Source organism: Bos javanicus, chromosome 21 (genome assembly GCF_032452875.1).
Source record: "Bos javanicus breed banteng chromosome 21, ARS-OSU_banteng_1.0, whole genome shotgun sequence".
Lineage (NCBI taxonomy): Eukaryota > Metazoa > Chordata > Mammalia > Artiodactyla > Bovidae > Bos > Bos javanicus.
Window position 1 is genome coordinate 20,270,486 of NC_083888.1, and position 15,455 is coordinate 20,285,940.

At 49.2% G+C, this 15,455-nt stretch overlaps 1 protein-coding gene across 2 annotated transcripts; it reads right to left on the bottom strand.

The window, feature by feature from the left end:
• Window positions 1–457: 457 nt before the first annotated feature.
• On the bottom strand, window positions 458–13,663 carry RLBP1 (retinaldehyde binding protein 1). 2 transcript variants are annotated; one of them, XM_061394410.1, is made up of 8 exons: window positions 13,413–13,663; window positions 10,531–10,624; window positions 10,133–10,261; window positions 7,954–8,158; window positions 5,818–5,996; window positions 2,971–3,129; window positions 1,137–1,247; window positions 458–818 (listed from the first exon to the last, which is right to left on the bottom strand). In XM_061394410.1, the coding sequence occupies exons 2-8, from the start codon at window positions 10,540–10,542 to the stop codon at window positions 660–662; spliced, it is 954 nt and encodes a 317-aa protein (XP_061250394.1). In that variant the 5' UTR covers window positions 10,543–10,624; window positions 13,413–13,663; the 3' UTR covers window positions 458–659. The 2 variants fall into 2 exon arrangements, with proteins under 2 accessions (XP_061250394.1, XP_061250395.1); XM_061394411.1 differs by lacking the exon at window positions 13,413–13,663 and adding an exon at window positions 11,005–11,161.
• Window positions 13,664–15,455: the final 1,792 nt, after the last annotated feature.

The following is a 15,455-nucleotide window of genomic DNA, read 5'->3' on the forward strand; positions in this document are numbered from 1 at the left end:
CACAGACAGAAGGAGGGGGACACAACAGTCACCCTTGAAGGAGGTCAAAGCTCCTGACCATCACTGCATACATCAGAGGAGGAGGACCCGACCACCCCAAAATGCAGCCACGTCAAGAGTGCTTCCACCCCATAATTCAGCATGGAAAACCTTTCACCTGCCTCCCAGCCACTAAGGTCACCATACTTGCCAGATCCTTTGGACTCACATCCCTCCTCGTTTGGGCTGAGCAACTAACGCTTTTACTTTACTCCTCTTTGATCTTTTATTTTTTGTATTTTTAAGGAGGAAGAGACCTTTAAAACCAGACTCCTTGCTTATTTTCACAGATCCTAAACAGTAAAACTCTATTACAAAGGAAATCATTCAGAAGCTTGATTAGAGTCTTTGAAACTCAACCCCATACCAAGTCTGTGTCCTAAAGCTTCAGAGGCAGTAGAAATATAACTATCCTCACTTTTTCATGTTCAGGAAATTCCCCTGCTTTTTTATTGGCCCCCAGCTTGGGAGGAGAATGACATCTGAGTTTGCCCAAACTTAGGATGGTTCAGAGGAACCACAGTCACCCCAGGAAGCCCTTTTTCACAGCATTCTGGGTCCAGGGCAGTTGAGGAGAGGCCTAGGGATGCTAACTACAGGTCAGGTGCCAGGAGATGTTCTCAGAAGGCTGTGTTCTCAGTTTGGTCCCGAGGACCAAAGAGCTGCTCAGCAACGGCCTTGCCATCATACTTGGGCAGTGTACCCCCAAAGTCGGAGGGCAGGATGTCCTCGTCAAACTCCTGGTAGAAGCTGGAGAGGTCTTCTCCATGGACAAATACCTGCAAGGAAGCAGAGGAGATGGGTCTGAGCAAGGAGGTACCCTAGGATGAGGTTGGGGGAGAAGAGGAACAGGAAGACAAAGGCACGCATGCCATCTCTGCCTGGCGATGTCCTTCTCAAAAGTCCTCCTTGCTGTGCTGTCCATGGGATCCACTTAGTTCCAAGTCTTCATACAGAGCCCGAGGAGGTGGGGTTCCCTCCTCCTCCACCCTCATCCCTCTTGTCTCCTGAACCCTTTCCTGCTACAAGCCCATTCACTCACTCATCCACACACCAGACGATCAGCGGGCACCTTCCCTGTGCAGCTATGCACTCACCCTCTGGAGCAATTTGCTCTTCAAGAAGGGCTTGACCACGTTGTACGTGGTGGTGAAGTACCAGGGCTGGTAGATGAAGTGGATGGCTTTGAACCGAGCTGGGAAGGAATCCTGCAGGGACAGACAGCACCCCCACCACATGGCCCCGTGACCTCAAAGGTTCCCACTCACTTTCCCACTACACTGCCCCTCCCCACGACACAAGGACAGAGTTGTCATCACACAGTTGCTCCAGAGGATAGCCCACTGCAGGTTCCATCCCCAGGCCAATATCTGGGGAGCCCTGGTTATGCTGTAGGTCCAAACTGAAGGAAGGATGCCCCAGAAGCAGCCCAACCCTCTTCCTGCTGATGCACAAGACTCTGTCATTACATGGAGTGGAAATGGAAAGATAGCCTTGCTTGGCTTTTAGGTGGCCGAGTTTTTTCAAATCCACTTGCCTGCTGAGTAGACTACAAGCTGTGATAGACCAGAGGGACACTATTGTCATGCCTTATTGTCCTGATGCGCAGAACCGACTCATTGGAAAGATTGAAGGCAGGAGGAGAAGGGGACGACAGAGGATGAGATAGCTGGATGGCATCGCTGACTCGATGGACGTGAGTTTGGGCAATCTTGGGGAGTTGGTGAGGGACAGGGAGGCCTGGTGAGCTGCAGTCCATGGGGTCACAAAGAGCTGGACAGGACTGAGTGACTGAACAACAACAATTGTCCTCCATCCCCTCCCGTGACCCTTAGCTCCCATCTCTCCTTTCCAAAGCAAAGCGGATTTAAGATTAGATTCAGTTCAGTTCAGTTCAGTCACTCAATCATGTCCAACTCTTTGCAACTCCATGGACTCCAGCATGCCAGGCCTCCCTGTCTGTCCATCACCAACTCCTGGAGCTTGCTCAATCTAACTCATGTCCATCGAGTTGGTGATGCCATCCAAACATCTCATCCTCTTTCATCCCCTTCCCTTCTTGCCCTTAATCTTTCCCAGTATCAGGGTCTTTTCCAATAAGTCAGTTCTTCACATCAGGTGGCCAAAGTACTGGAGCTTCAGCTTTAGCATCAGTCCTTCCAATGAATACTCAGGACTGATTTCCTTTAGGATGGACTGGTTGGATCTCCTTGCAGTCCAAGGGACTCTCAAGAGTCTTCTCCACAGTTCAAAAGCATCAATTCTTTAACGCTCAGCTTTCTTTATGGTCCAACTCTCACATCCACACATGATTATTGGAAAAACCATAGCTTTGACTAGATGCACCTTTGTTGGCAAAGTAATGTCTCTGCTTTTTAATATGCTGTCTAGATTGGTCATAGCTTTTCTTCCAAGAAGCAAGCGTCTTTTAATTTCATGGCTGCAGTAACCATCTGCAGCGATTTTGGAGCCCAAGAAAATAAATTCTGTCACTGTTTCCATTCTAAGAAAGGACTTCAGATACATGAGTATATAGGAGTGAGTTGTCTTGGGGCATTAGTGCTATCTCTTTCTCAGGATAAATTCACAAGCAGAGGGAGACAGCATGACAAAAGGGGACAGAGAATGGGATTCCAGGTCAGAAGGTGCAGTTCAAGTCCCACCTCTGCCCCTTGATAGCTGTGTGACCTTGAGAAGTCACTCAAATCTCTGAGCCTAGGTTTCCAGGTTTGTAAAATGAAGCAGGGAGAGAATGTTTTTAAAGAGTAAATGAACTGATGAATGTGAATACATGGCAAACTGTGGATCACCGTGAAGTGTTTGTGGTTGGGGTTGTGATTATCCAGCATCATTAAACCAGAAACCCAGGCCCTGCCTCTCAGTCTCCCCACCCATGACAGGCTCCTGCAGGACAGAGTTCTGAGGCCTCACCTGGAGCATGTCCACCATCTTTCTGAGATCGGAAGGCCGAAGTCCGGCAGCCTGCTGCATGGTGAAGCCCTTGAAGTTCTCAATGATGCAAAAGCCATTAATTTGAGTCTCCTCATTCTCCAGTAGCTTCTCCAGAATGACGCAGTATGCCTGCAAGATCTTGGGCACAAGTGAAATGGGCTGTAAGATCCAAGCCATAAGGACAGCTAAGACTCAAGGTCCTAAGAGGAGGGCTTCCCTAGTGGTTCAGTGGTAAAGAATCCACCTGCCAACGCAGGAGACTCGGGTTTGACCCCTGGTCTGGGAAGATCCCACTTGCCACAAAGCAACTAAGCTCTTGCACCATGACTACTAAGTCTGAGCTCTAGAGGCCAAGAGCCACAGCTACTGAAGCCCGTGCGCCTAGAGCCTGTGCTCCACAAGAGAAGCCACCGCAATGAGAAGCTGCACACTGCAGCTGGAAAGTAGCCCCCACTCACCACAACCAGAGAAAAGCCTGCACAGCAACGAAGACCAACACAGCCAAAAGAAAGAACATTTTTAAGAACGGTCTTAAGGGAAGAGCTATACCAGTGAGCAAATTAGAGGTAATCTGTCACAGGCTTGGAGCTGGGACAGTCCACCTCTCTGAATGTATCCCAAGAAAATAATCAAATCATCTTCAGTGTCATATCCATGGTTAGATGCCAGAGTGTCTATCCTTATACCATTGTAACAGTGGAACAACCTAAATGTCCAGCAAAGGGACTGGTGAAATTATGGTATATTCACACCATGGGGTATTCTGGAACAGTGATATATAAGACTAATGATACAGAAAGATATCCATTCATGGTATATTATTGTAGAATACGATCCATATTTATAAGAAAAAATGTGTACGTCTGTATGCATTTGCATGCACGTATGTTTCTAGGTTTCTTGCAAAAATAGACTTGGAAGAATGTCAGTGGTAGAAATCTCTGGATGGTAGAATTCTGGATGATTTTAAATTTGTGATTTTTTTTTTTTTTTGTATTTTCTAAAATGAGTGGTATCACTTATGTAATCAGAAAAAAAAATTTGTAAGTCTCTTCCTTAGCAGATATATGTATGCTTCAGTCCTAAAACCAATATCTTATTCAGTAGCAGACACTACAGTAGGATCAGGAACAAGATAAGCATGCTCACTTCCCCCTGCTACTGCTGCTAAGTCGCATCAGTCGTGTCCGACTCTGCGCGACCCCATAGACAGCAGCCCAGCAGGCTCCCCCGTCCCTGGGATTCTCCAGGCAAGCACATTGTAGTGGGCTGCCATTTCCACTCCATGGGACCAGATGCCATGATCTTAGTTTTCTGAATGTTGAACTTTAAGCCAACTTTTTCACTCTTCTCTTTCACTTTTATCAAGAGGCTCTTTCATCTGTATATCTGAGGTTATTGATATTTTTCCTGGAATTCTGGTTCCAGCTTGTGCTTCATCCACTGGTCCCATCACTTCATGGCAAATAGATGGGGAAACAGTGGAAACAGTGACAGACTTTATTTTGGGGGCTCCAAAATCACTGCAGATGATGGCTGCAGCCATGAAATTAAAAGATGCTTGCTCCTTGGAAGAAAAGTTATGACCAACCTAGACAGCATATTATAAAGCAGAGACATTACCTTGCCAACAAAGGTCCATCTAGTCAAAGCTATGATTTTTTCCAGTAATCATGTATGGGTGTGAAAGTTGGACTATAAAGAAAGCTGAGCACCAAAGAATTGATGCTTTTGAACTGTGGTGTTGGAGAAGACCCTTGAGAGTTTCTTGGACTGCAAGGAGATCCAACCAGTCCATCCTAAAGGAAATCAGTCGGAAATATTCTTTGAAAGGACTGATGCTGAAGCTGAAACTCCAATACTTGGGCCCACCTGATAGGAAGAACTGACTCATTTGAAAAGACCCTGATGCTGGGAAAAATTGAAGGCAGGAAGAGAAGGGGACGACAGAGGATAAGATGGTTGGATGGCATCACTGACTCAATGGACATGAGTTTGAGCAAACTCCTGGAGTTGGTGATAGACAGGAAGGCTTAGCGTGCTGCAGTCCATGGGGTTGCAAAGAGTTGAACATGACTGAGCGACTGAACTGAACTGAACTGATCCTATATCTCTATAATTAAAACAATGTGGAGCATGAAAAGACAGACCGATGGCACAGAGTAGAAAGTCCAGAAATAGATCCAAGCACCTATGAAGATGCAGAATATGATAAAGATGGTGTCTCAAGTCACTGGGGGGAAAGATGAACTTTTAAATACATGTTGCGACAACTAGATGGCATTTTCTAAAATAAGTTTGTACATTTTTTTAAGGCTTGGTGTCACATGCCAACGTCCTCCCCAGATGAACCCTATATCCCCAATTATGACAGCTCTCTTAAGGGCTTGGCAAGTGAAATCACACACATACACAAATGCAAAGAACTCAGGCACTTAACAGATTGGAACCCATGCTTTCCAGAATCTCTCCCAGTCCACAGTCCACTAAGCCCTGTTCTCTGTGTTGCTCTCCACTTTCAGCATTTGGCAGGGTTGATCCCAGCTCATGGGCCCAACTGTCAGTCCCATTCAGTAGGGATACAGGGGGCAGCCATGTACTGGCCAGTGGGCCCTGCCTGCAAAGCTGCTGGGTTTTCCAGCTGCCACAGCACATCCAAGGAGTTCTCTTCCTGCCCGGAAAGGGCTTGGTGCCATGAGTTTACCAGATATTCCCTCACAAACCTTGCCTCCCGGGGAGCCAGGAATGAGGTTCCAGTGGAGACCAGATCTAGAGAAGGCAACCCAGCCCAGAGGATGGCAGGGAACCAGGCGAGCCCCCACTGACCTCATCAAAGGTGATTTCTTCAGAGTCCCAGTTCTCAATATTGAAGAGCATGACCACTCGGCCATACTTGTCCCGCGTGGAGAGGACGCCAGGGTAGCCAGCCTCAACAGTGCAGCGGACGGCCTCTGGGGACAGGCTGTCGAAGAGCTCTGGGTACTGCAGCCGGAAGTTCACGTAGCCTGGCAGAGGCGGAGCAGAGGAGGCCCCTCAGGGAGCCAGCCCTCAGGGAGCCAGCCCCTCCCGGGGTGGCACATGGTGGGCATGCAGAGACCCGGGCTCCTGCCTGGCTCCTCATCTACATGCTGTGTATAACCCGGCAGGGTACTCAACCTCTCTGTGCCCCAAGTTTCCCCTCCAAAAGATAGGAGGATAATGCTGGCCTATCTCGCCAAGTTGCTGTGGTTAACAAACAAGATTCCAGGTACGCTACGGTCTAGCACGGGGAACTGTGCTCAAAGTTGTGTGGCAGCCTGGATGGGAGAGGAGTTCGGGGGGAAGGATGGCTGAGTTGCTCTGCTGTCCACCAGAAACTATCACAACGCTGTTAATTGGTTATATCCTAATACACAATAAAAAGTGAGAAAAACAGTGCATGAATTTTTCCAGGTATGAATGCCATCAGTAAACTGTATAGGTGTAATCAGTAAACATCAGTAAACATAAGGTGTAATCGTAAATCTGAGGACAGCTACTACTGGTTATTTTTCTCTTTCCCACGAGTAGAAACACAGGTGTTTCAGTTGGGCACAGGGTTAGCTGAGCAGAGGTGGGGAAATGACCCCCCCCAATAAAATCCAAACCCCAGGTAGGACACAGAGATCCCTTCTAATTTCAGCGGAACTTCCACCAACCCCATCCTGAGCCATCCTGAATGGGTCCCTTCTTCTCTGCGGTTGTCTCCTCCACCAGACCCTGGAGGTGCCAGGCCCAGAGGAGGAGTTTGGGAGGCATTTGCCAAGGGAAAGGCACTGACCTGCTTGCTGTCCCCCCAACACCCCAGGCAGCCACCATGCAGTGTTTGCCCTTGCTGTGCCCTCTGCCTTATTGCTGTCTCCTAGGGCATCTCACTTCTTTCTAGTTTTTCTTTGAAAGTTTCCTTTGCACTAGAGCTTTCCTAATCATTTTACCTAAAACCCCTCAATCCTTTATATCCACCTCTTTTGTTTTTCTCTGTATATTTTTAATTGTCTGGATTGTTATTTCTACCATTAGACTATCAGGCCCACGAGGGCAGACAGTTCTTGTCTACTTTGTTCTCAGCTGCATCCTTTGGCCTGAAACAGCCGTTGGCACAGAGCAGCAGTGAATTAACATTTGTAGAAGGAAGGAAGAAGTTAGGAGAAGAACTTCCCTGGCAGTCCAGTGGTTAAGATTCTAGGCTCCCACTGCAGGGGAGCACTGGTGGATATCTGGTGGGGCAACTAAGATCCCACAGCCAAAAAAAAACCAAAAAGAATAATGAAAAAAAATTTTTTAAGAAGAAGGAGAATCATTAGGCTGCTGAGCGCCTGCTCAGACACCGTTCCCTCCGACAGCACCAAAGACTTGATTCCCTTGGGACACTGGTCTCCATCCAGTGGGCGCGGCCAGGGAGGTTCTGTTCTCCAGGCTCACTCCCAGGGCAGGCACCATCTTCGATTCCACTCTTTGTGAGGTTTGAGTACCTGCGAGGAATCAGGCTCATACCTACCTTCCATGCAGCGCTCCAGAGCCAAAGCATAGGAGGGGCCGGTGGGGGGCGAGGAGGGAGCAGGGCTTGGAGAGGAAGCTCTCGCATCTTGGGCTCCCAGTTTGGGTGGCTAAGTTCTGCTCATTGAAAGTGGAAAGAGGGGCCTCTTGGGCTCCCAGTTTGGGTGGCTAAGTTCTGCTCATTGAGAGTGGAAAGAGGGGTCGGATCTCCAGGAATCTGGTCCTGCCAGACTCACTCCTTTGTCTGAACAGAAAAGGATCTCAAGACTATTCAGCTCACACACCCATTTTACATATGAGGAGAAGGAGGCTCAGATACAGTCACTTGATAGAGCATGGGAAGGAGGTGGAGTGGCCAGTCTCCTCAGTGCCTGGATGAGGGTCCACACCACCCTCATGACCTTCCCCTCCCACTCCCCAACCCCCACAACCTTCCTGGGGCCTCACCTCTGAGCAGCTCGTAGGCGCGCCCCACGTGGAACTTGCGCGCGCGGATGAAGCGCAGGAAGAAGGCACTCTCTTTTCCCTGCACCCTCTCCGCCACAGCCACGGCCAGCTCCTGCCCCGAGGCCGCCTCCGCCTGCACCAGCTCCTGTAGCTCCCGCACTGCCTCCTCCCGGGTCTCTTCCTTTTCATTCAGCTCGTCCTTGGCCTGGAGCAGGGGCAGGGTGCAGGCACAAAGTCAGGTAGGCACGGTGCAGGAGGCTCCTCCCGGTGCCAGACCGGCGGACGGGCAGAGGGCACGGCAGGTAGTGCCATCGCTCCTCTGCCCACGAGAGCAGCATCAGCATTGGCAGCAGCTCAGACTGCCCGTTATATTTGGAGAAAATTAGGTCAAACTGCTCATCCTGGGTTTGTTTGCAGGAGACGGCTAAAGGACTAAATGTTTCTAACCACAACAGCCTATGCTTACTGGAGCCCTGAATTAGCACACTGCTAAGTCCTGGGTGTTCTTTGGAAGGAATGATGCTAAAGCTGAAACTCCAGTACTTTGGCCACCTCATGCGAAGAGTTGACTTATTGGAAAAGACTCTGATGCTGGGAGGGATTGGGGGCAGGAGGAGAAGGGGACGACAGAGGATGAGATGGCTGGATGGCATCACTGACTGGATGGACATGAGGTTGAGTGAACTCCGGGAGTTGGTGATGGACAGGGAGGCCTGGCGTGCTGCAGTTCATGGGGTCACAAACAGTCGGACATGACTGAGTGACTGAACTGAACTGAACTGAAGTCCTGTAGATACTTTTTTTTTTTTTTTTTAATGTATTGATTTATCTGCTCTGGGTCTTAGCTACAGCCCGCAGGAGCCATGGGGTTACAAAGAGTCAGACATGATTGAGAGACTGACACACACACATTCAAACTCCTAGTTGGGGCATCTGAAATCCTAGTTCCCTTGACCAGGAATAGAACTCAGTTCCTCTGCACTGGGAGGGCAGAGTCTTAGCCCCTGGACCACCAGGGAAGTCCAGTACATGATGTTTCTAAATCTTGGCCACAGTCCATCACAAGAAGGTTGTATTCTTATCCCCCATTTCTCAGGGTGAGCAGATTGAGGCTCATAGAGGTCAAGATATTCTTGCTCAAGATCACCCAGGTAAAAAGAGTTGAAGTTGAAACTCCTGATCAGGTTGAACTGTTAATTGCTTCACTCTGCTGCATCCCAGGTTAATTTCTGATCTTCTCAAAATTAAAGATACCATTAATTAACAAAAAAATTAAAGATACCAGTCAGATGACAGCCTGCCCTCTCCCTCACATTCCTCCCCTTGGATAAGCCTGGAGAAATCCTGAGCATGCCAGGGGCTGTTCTTTCCTTGGATGGCATGAGGGGCGAAGGTAGGTCTGGGGGAACTCGAAGCAGCTTTCCCTTGAGATGCCCAGGGAGCAGAGATGGAAGCCAGGAGCCCAGGGCCAGCTCAACCCCAGGCCAGCTCTGCCACAGTCTGATCATCTCTGAACTGGTCCGACAACCTTCTTTCATAGATACCGAAGACAAGACCCAAAGAGGGAAAGCAGTTTGCTCAAGATGACACAACAAGTTGGAAGTTGTTGTGATATTAGGACTTGGGCCCTTTCCTATTCAGTTGGGGGCAGCAGTTGTATCTGTGCTCTCTAAGACCATTGCAAATCAGGGTTCCTCATGTCTGAGTCCAGGATGATCCCTGATCCAGAAGCCCTAGGTCCCAGCCTTGGTTTCAGGGAACCTTGTTGATGCCATAATCTTAGAATCGGGTAGCCTGGACATCTGGTTGACCCAATTGCTACCATGGCCCTGACTTCAGAATAGCCCCTAGAACAAGTCAGTCTTTTAGGTCCAGAATAACCTGGAGGGCTGGTACTGGACCTCTTCTACAGGAGAGAGGATGTTATCAGTATTCCCTTATGTTGGGACTACCATGACGGCCCAGTGGCTGAGACTCGGTACTCCCAATAAGGGGAACTCAGGTTCAATCCCTGGTCAGGGCAGTGGATCTCACATACCGTGACTAACAACTCCTGCATACCACAACTAAAGATCCCACACGCTACAACTAAGACCTGACACAGCCAAATAAAAAAATAAATGTATTCCCCCTTGTTACCTCCCTACCTGTCCCTTTACACACCCCCAGGCTACCTCACCTTCTGCAAGGTGTGGCGGGGCAGCTGGCTGCACGGGCCAAAGACAGGTCCATGGTCTTTGGTCGTAAGCCTCTCCAGTTGGGCACGGAGCTCCTGTTCCTCTTCAGGGACCATGCGGAACGTGCCCGCCTGAGGAGGGAGAAGCCAGGAAAAGGGAGGAAAAGGCCCCCATCAGCCTGAGCAAGCCAGCCAAATGGGTCTGCTCAGACCCCAAGCTAGTGCTTTTGCCCAATGTCACTGTTGAACTTCCTCCCTGTGGGTGGGGTCAGGGACTACCGAGAGGTTTAAAGGGTGGATGCCCATAACCCTGAGGAGAGCAGATAATGGAGAAACAGGGAGGAAGAAAAGGAAGGAGGAAAGGTGGACAGAAGGGAGCCCCAGGGCACGGAGGTACTCACCCCCTCTGACATGCTGTCTGTGGAAGACTGGAAGTGCTGCAAACAAAGAAGGAGCCCACTTCGTCCGTCCTGGCCTCTCAAGGCAGCCTCCTTTCTAGGGGAGACATGGAGAAGTTCTTCTGTTATTGTCTCAGAACAATGAATCTCAGACTTTTGAGTGCATCAGAGTAACATGAGGCATTTGCTAAGAATACAGATGCCTCGGCCCTGTGCCTGACTCTGAATTGGAGACCAGACATCTGTATTTTAAAGCAGCACCCCAGGGACTTCCCTCATGATCCAGTGGTTAAGACGCCGTGCTTCCAGTGCAGGGGACCCGGGTTCAGTCTTTGGTTGGGAAACTAAGATCCCACCTGCTATATGGCGCAGTCAAAAAAAAAAAACAAAGCAGCACCCCCAGTGGCCCTGAATAAGGTGGTTCTTGGGCTGTGCTTTGGGAAACACCCCTCTAAGAAGGAGCACACACAAATATACCTCGAACTTCAGTTCTTAAAATGAGATGGCCCAGCCAGGGAGAAACTAGAACAGGCTTCCACTCTTGGTTACATGGTCACTGAGGGATAAGGCAATCCCTCCTCCCATTTGTGTCCCTCTTTTTCCAGTCCCAAGGGGCATCTGAGAAACTCCCCAGCCTAGTGAATGGCACCATTCCAGTGAATCCACTCCCTGGAGGGATGATGGCTAGTTACATAACCATAACTGAATGTGTGTTCAGTGCCTTGTGATGCACTTTTCAAATCCATTGTCTGGGAGCCAGCATTATGATATCCACTTTACATAAGAGGAAACAGGCCCAGGAGAGTAGGTGATTTGTCCAAGGTTACACAGCCAGATATAGCCAGGGATCAGGACTCAAGACCAAGCTGTACTTTCCATCAGCACCAAGAGGCAGCCTGTTGTGGCAGAAATCAGATCTGGGTTCAAATTCTGTCTCTTCCCCTTGCAAGTGATGTGATCTAACCTGAATCGGGGTTGTCCCCTATAAAAGGGAGGTGGAAGGTTATGAAGATTTTATTAAATAATGTACACAGAAGCAGTGGGAGGCCAGCAGAAAAAATTTCATCCTTTGCCCACATGACACCCCGCTGAGTACTTTTGGAGACAATTCTATTTTCACATTTTCTCCTCTCCTACCTAAACATCCCCAGGGCCGTCACCACTCCACTCCTGCCTCCGACCAGGTTCCTGTCGGTCAGTTCTGTCACCTGGTCACTGTTGATTAGTGGCAGAGGTGGGACTTGAACCTATGTCTGCCTAACACCAAGACTTTTTTTTTGACACCTAGAGCCAAGACATCTCCAGGCAAACTCTTAGGACAGCAGGTGTCACAGAAAACCACACTTGAGAGTCAGAGAGACCCAGGTTTGAATCAGCCTTTGTTATCTATCACCCATGTGACTTTAGGCCAATAAAACCTTTCGGAGCCTCAGTTTTCTCATCTGCAAATTGGGGATAATAGCCACACCTACCAAACAGAGTAGTAACAAAGATCATAGAAGTTCTGTAGGGTACCTAGCACAGTGTTTTGCTCTGAAACATAGTTCCCCTTCTCTTTCTTAGCACCATCCGGATCATTACCCCAGCTTGCAGAGAGAGTCTTAGAAGATTCCAGGGAGTATCTGAGGATCTTCCATCTCCTGCCTGTCCCACTCCGCAGCCCCAGCAGGACAGGGAAGTTCTGGGGGGCTGTAATCCACCAACAGGAATAAAATCGAAGTCAACTTTCTGAGACAGAGACTTCCAAATATGCAGGAAGATATATAAGATAGACTGAAATGCGACTGTGTTCTCACTTCGGTTTTGCTGGAACAGGAATGACAAGGCTAATAGAACTCCCTGAGCGAGAGGCTCAGACAGGAGAGACAGTAGCTAGACGCCCCCAGAGAGTTAAGCGGATCATCACAAGATCAAGGGTCTTAGAAATGAAGGGTTAAAGTCAGTACAGCAACTCCTTTTAACATATGCCCAGGGATGGGAGGGGAATTGGGGGGAGAATGGATACACGTATATGTATAGCTGAGTTCCCTGTTCAACTGAAACTATCACAACATTGTTAGTTGGCTATGCCCCAATACAAAATAAAAAGGTTTTTAAAAAATAAAATAAAATATCCCCAGGCGACTTCTCTGATGGTCCAGTGATTAAGCTTCTGCACTGCCAATGCAGGGGATGTGGGTTTGATCTCTGGTTGGGGAACTAAGATCTGACATGCTGTGCATGGCCAAAAAATTAAAAATAAAATATGTCCAAACTACTAACTGTGATTTTAAACTATTGATTTATAAGTTGTATACATGGAAAAAAACCCACGCCTCACTTCATGTCAAAGCTATTCCCTGCCATCTAGGCTTGCCAGATAAAATATAGAATGTCCAATTACACATGAATTTCAGATGAACAAAAAAGTTTTGACGTGTTTAAGTATGTGCCATACAATATTTGGGACATACTTATACTAAAAAGGGCTTCCCAGGTGGCACAGTGGTAAAGAATCCACCTGCTAATGCATGAGATGCAAGAGACTCTGGTTCAATCCCTGGGTTGGAAAGGTCCCCTGGAGTAGGAAATGGCAACACACTTCAGTATTCTTGTCTGAAAAATTCCATGGATAGAGGAGCCTGGCAGACTACAGTCCATGGGGTTATAAAGACTGAGAACACAAACACTTACACTAAAAAAGTATTTGTGGTTCATCTGAAATTCACATTTAACTGGGTATCTTATATTTTTATTTGCTAAATCTGCCATCAGGTTGGTCGAACTCACCCTGAAGAATGGCCAGTTGGTTTCAGTTTTGGGGGCAGCCTGGAATCTCCCCACCACAAACTCCTTACCCTAATCCTAAGCTTCCTGGCCCAGCCAGGCCCCTGCTACTGACTTACCTGACAAGTTAGCAGCTCCTCCTTGGGACACCTGGTGCCTGTGTCCTCCGGGAGCCTGGAGGTTGCCTCTGCTGGGGGTGTGGTCCAGTCAGCAGGCTGGGATTACTGGGTCACAAGGAACTTCTCAGGGCCCACAGTTTCCGTTTAAATCAGGCTCACAGGGAGGCCCAGATTGGGGCAAGTGACGCACCAAGGGGGAGAGGGGCTCAGCTTGGGCCTGGCTAGAGCTCGCTCAAAGCCCTCCTTTGTGTGCGGCTGCTCCAGAGTTCCTGCTCAGCCATGTGGAAGCCGGGCCATGGGGGTGGGATCTGGGTCAGTCCCCTTCTCTCCTCCCCTTCCTCTCTCTCATTGCAGAGGGGGTCTGAGAAAGCACTCCCTAGGGTAAGACATGCTGGAGATGGAGGGAAAATTGAAATGTGATCATTGATGAAATGGCAGTGGCAGAGAATCTGGGCCGGTCACCCTCTCCCTGAGCCCAGCAGGGCCTGGCATGGTAGGGCAGGGAGCAGGGCCCACTGGGGAAGGTAACTGGTTAAGGCTTCGTGGGGAAAGGACAAGCCCAGGCTGACCCACGTCTAGGCAGTGGTGTGCAGTGATAAGAGCCGGCTTAGGAGCCATTCTGCCCCCTCCAGCACCTTCTAGCTTCAAAAAGTGACTTCACCGCTGAGTGACTCAGTTTCCTCCTCAGAGAAGTGGGGATCATTAGAGGAAGTCCTATTCCCCAGGATCTCAGAATGGGACTCTATTTGGAGATACAAGAGGATATTAAGGAAAAATGAGGTCATCACAGTGGCCCCTAATCCAAATCACTGGTGTCCTTATAAGAAGAGGGAATGTGGACGCCGACACACAGAGGGAAAACTGCGTGAAGACCCAGGAAGAAGGTGCCATCTACGAGTCAAGGAGAGAAGTCTCAGAAGAAACTAGCCCTGGGGACTCCCTGGCAGTCCAGTGGTTAGGACTCTGCACTTTCACTGTGAGGTCCCCGGTTCCATTTCTGGTCAAGGAACTAAGATCCCACAAGCCGTGTGTGGCATAACCAAAAAGAAGGGGAAAAAAAGAAACCAGCCCTGCTGACACCTTGACCTTAAACTTCTAGCCTTCAGAATTGTGAGAAATGAATTTCTGTTGTTTAAGCCACTCCGTCTATAGTATTTTGTTACGGCAGCTTTAGCAAACTGATAGAGATGCGTCCTTGGATTTTTTTTTTCCCGCAGGTACTTCACAAAGTGTGAGGGCAATAATGAAAGGAGGCGGTGGTGAGAGCTCAAGCAGCCCTGTGGGAAGGAAACGTAGAGACCCCAGAAGCGTGCATGCGTGCTCAGTTCATGTCTGACTCCGCGACCCCATGGACTGTAGCCCACCAGGCTCCTCTGTCCATGGAATTTTTCAGGCAAGAATCCTGGAGCGGATTGCCATTTCCTTTTCCAGGGGCTCTTCCCTACCCAGGGACCGAACCTGAGTCTCTTGCATTGGCAGGCAGATTCTTTACCACTGAGCCCCCTGGGAAGCCCAGAGACCACAGAAGAGACTCTGTCAGAACTGGATGAGGGGAATTTCCCTGGCAGTCCAGTGGTTCAGACTCTACACTTCCATTGTAGGGGGCCCGGGTTCGGGCCCTGGTTGGGGAAACTAAGATCCTGCACGCCACATGGTACAGCCAAAAATAATAATACAAATTACTTAAAAAACAAACAAACAAACTGGGTGATGAACTCCATCATGAGGAATATTCTTTTCTACCAAGATCGCTTTCGAGTTGATGGCACAGCCCTGACGGGAGTGGGGATTTTCAGGATGCTGCCAGGCCACAAGGCCCTGGATAAGGAGCAGAGCTTTCTGTGGCATTCTTCTGCTCACAGCCCTTCTGTGCCTCTCCCTGTCCCTCCCCCCTCCCAAGAGTCACGTTCACGTCCAGCCTCTCTGGCTGGAACAATGGTGCTGCTGTGTGAGTGGGGACACTGCCCTGCGCAGGCTGCACTGGCAGACCCTCTGGGCTCCTTGGCTCTCTCTGCCAGGCTAGAGGCACAGAGGGAGGGGCCT

What these genes read in the sequence shown, in the direction of transcription:
- RLBP1 (XM_061394410.1), bottom strand. An exon ending in CCCGCCACACCTTGCAGAAG is followed by an intron (nt 8,159 to 10,132) that starts GTGAGGTAGCCT and finishes CCCCTGCTCCAG; the next exon opens with GCCAAGGACGAGCTGAATGA. An exon ending in CGCCTACGAGCTGCTCAGAG is followed by an intron (nt 5,997 to 7,953) that starts GTGAGGCCCCAG and finishes CGCCTCTGCCAG; the next exon opens with GCTACGTGAACTTCCGGCTG.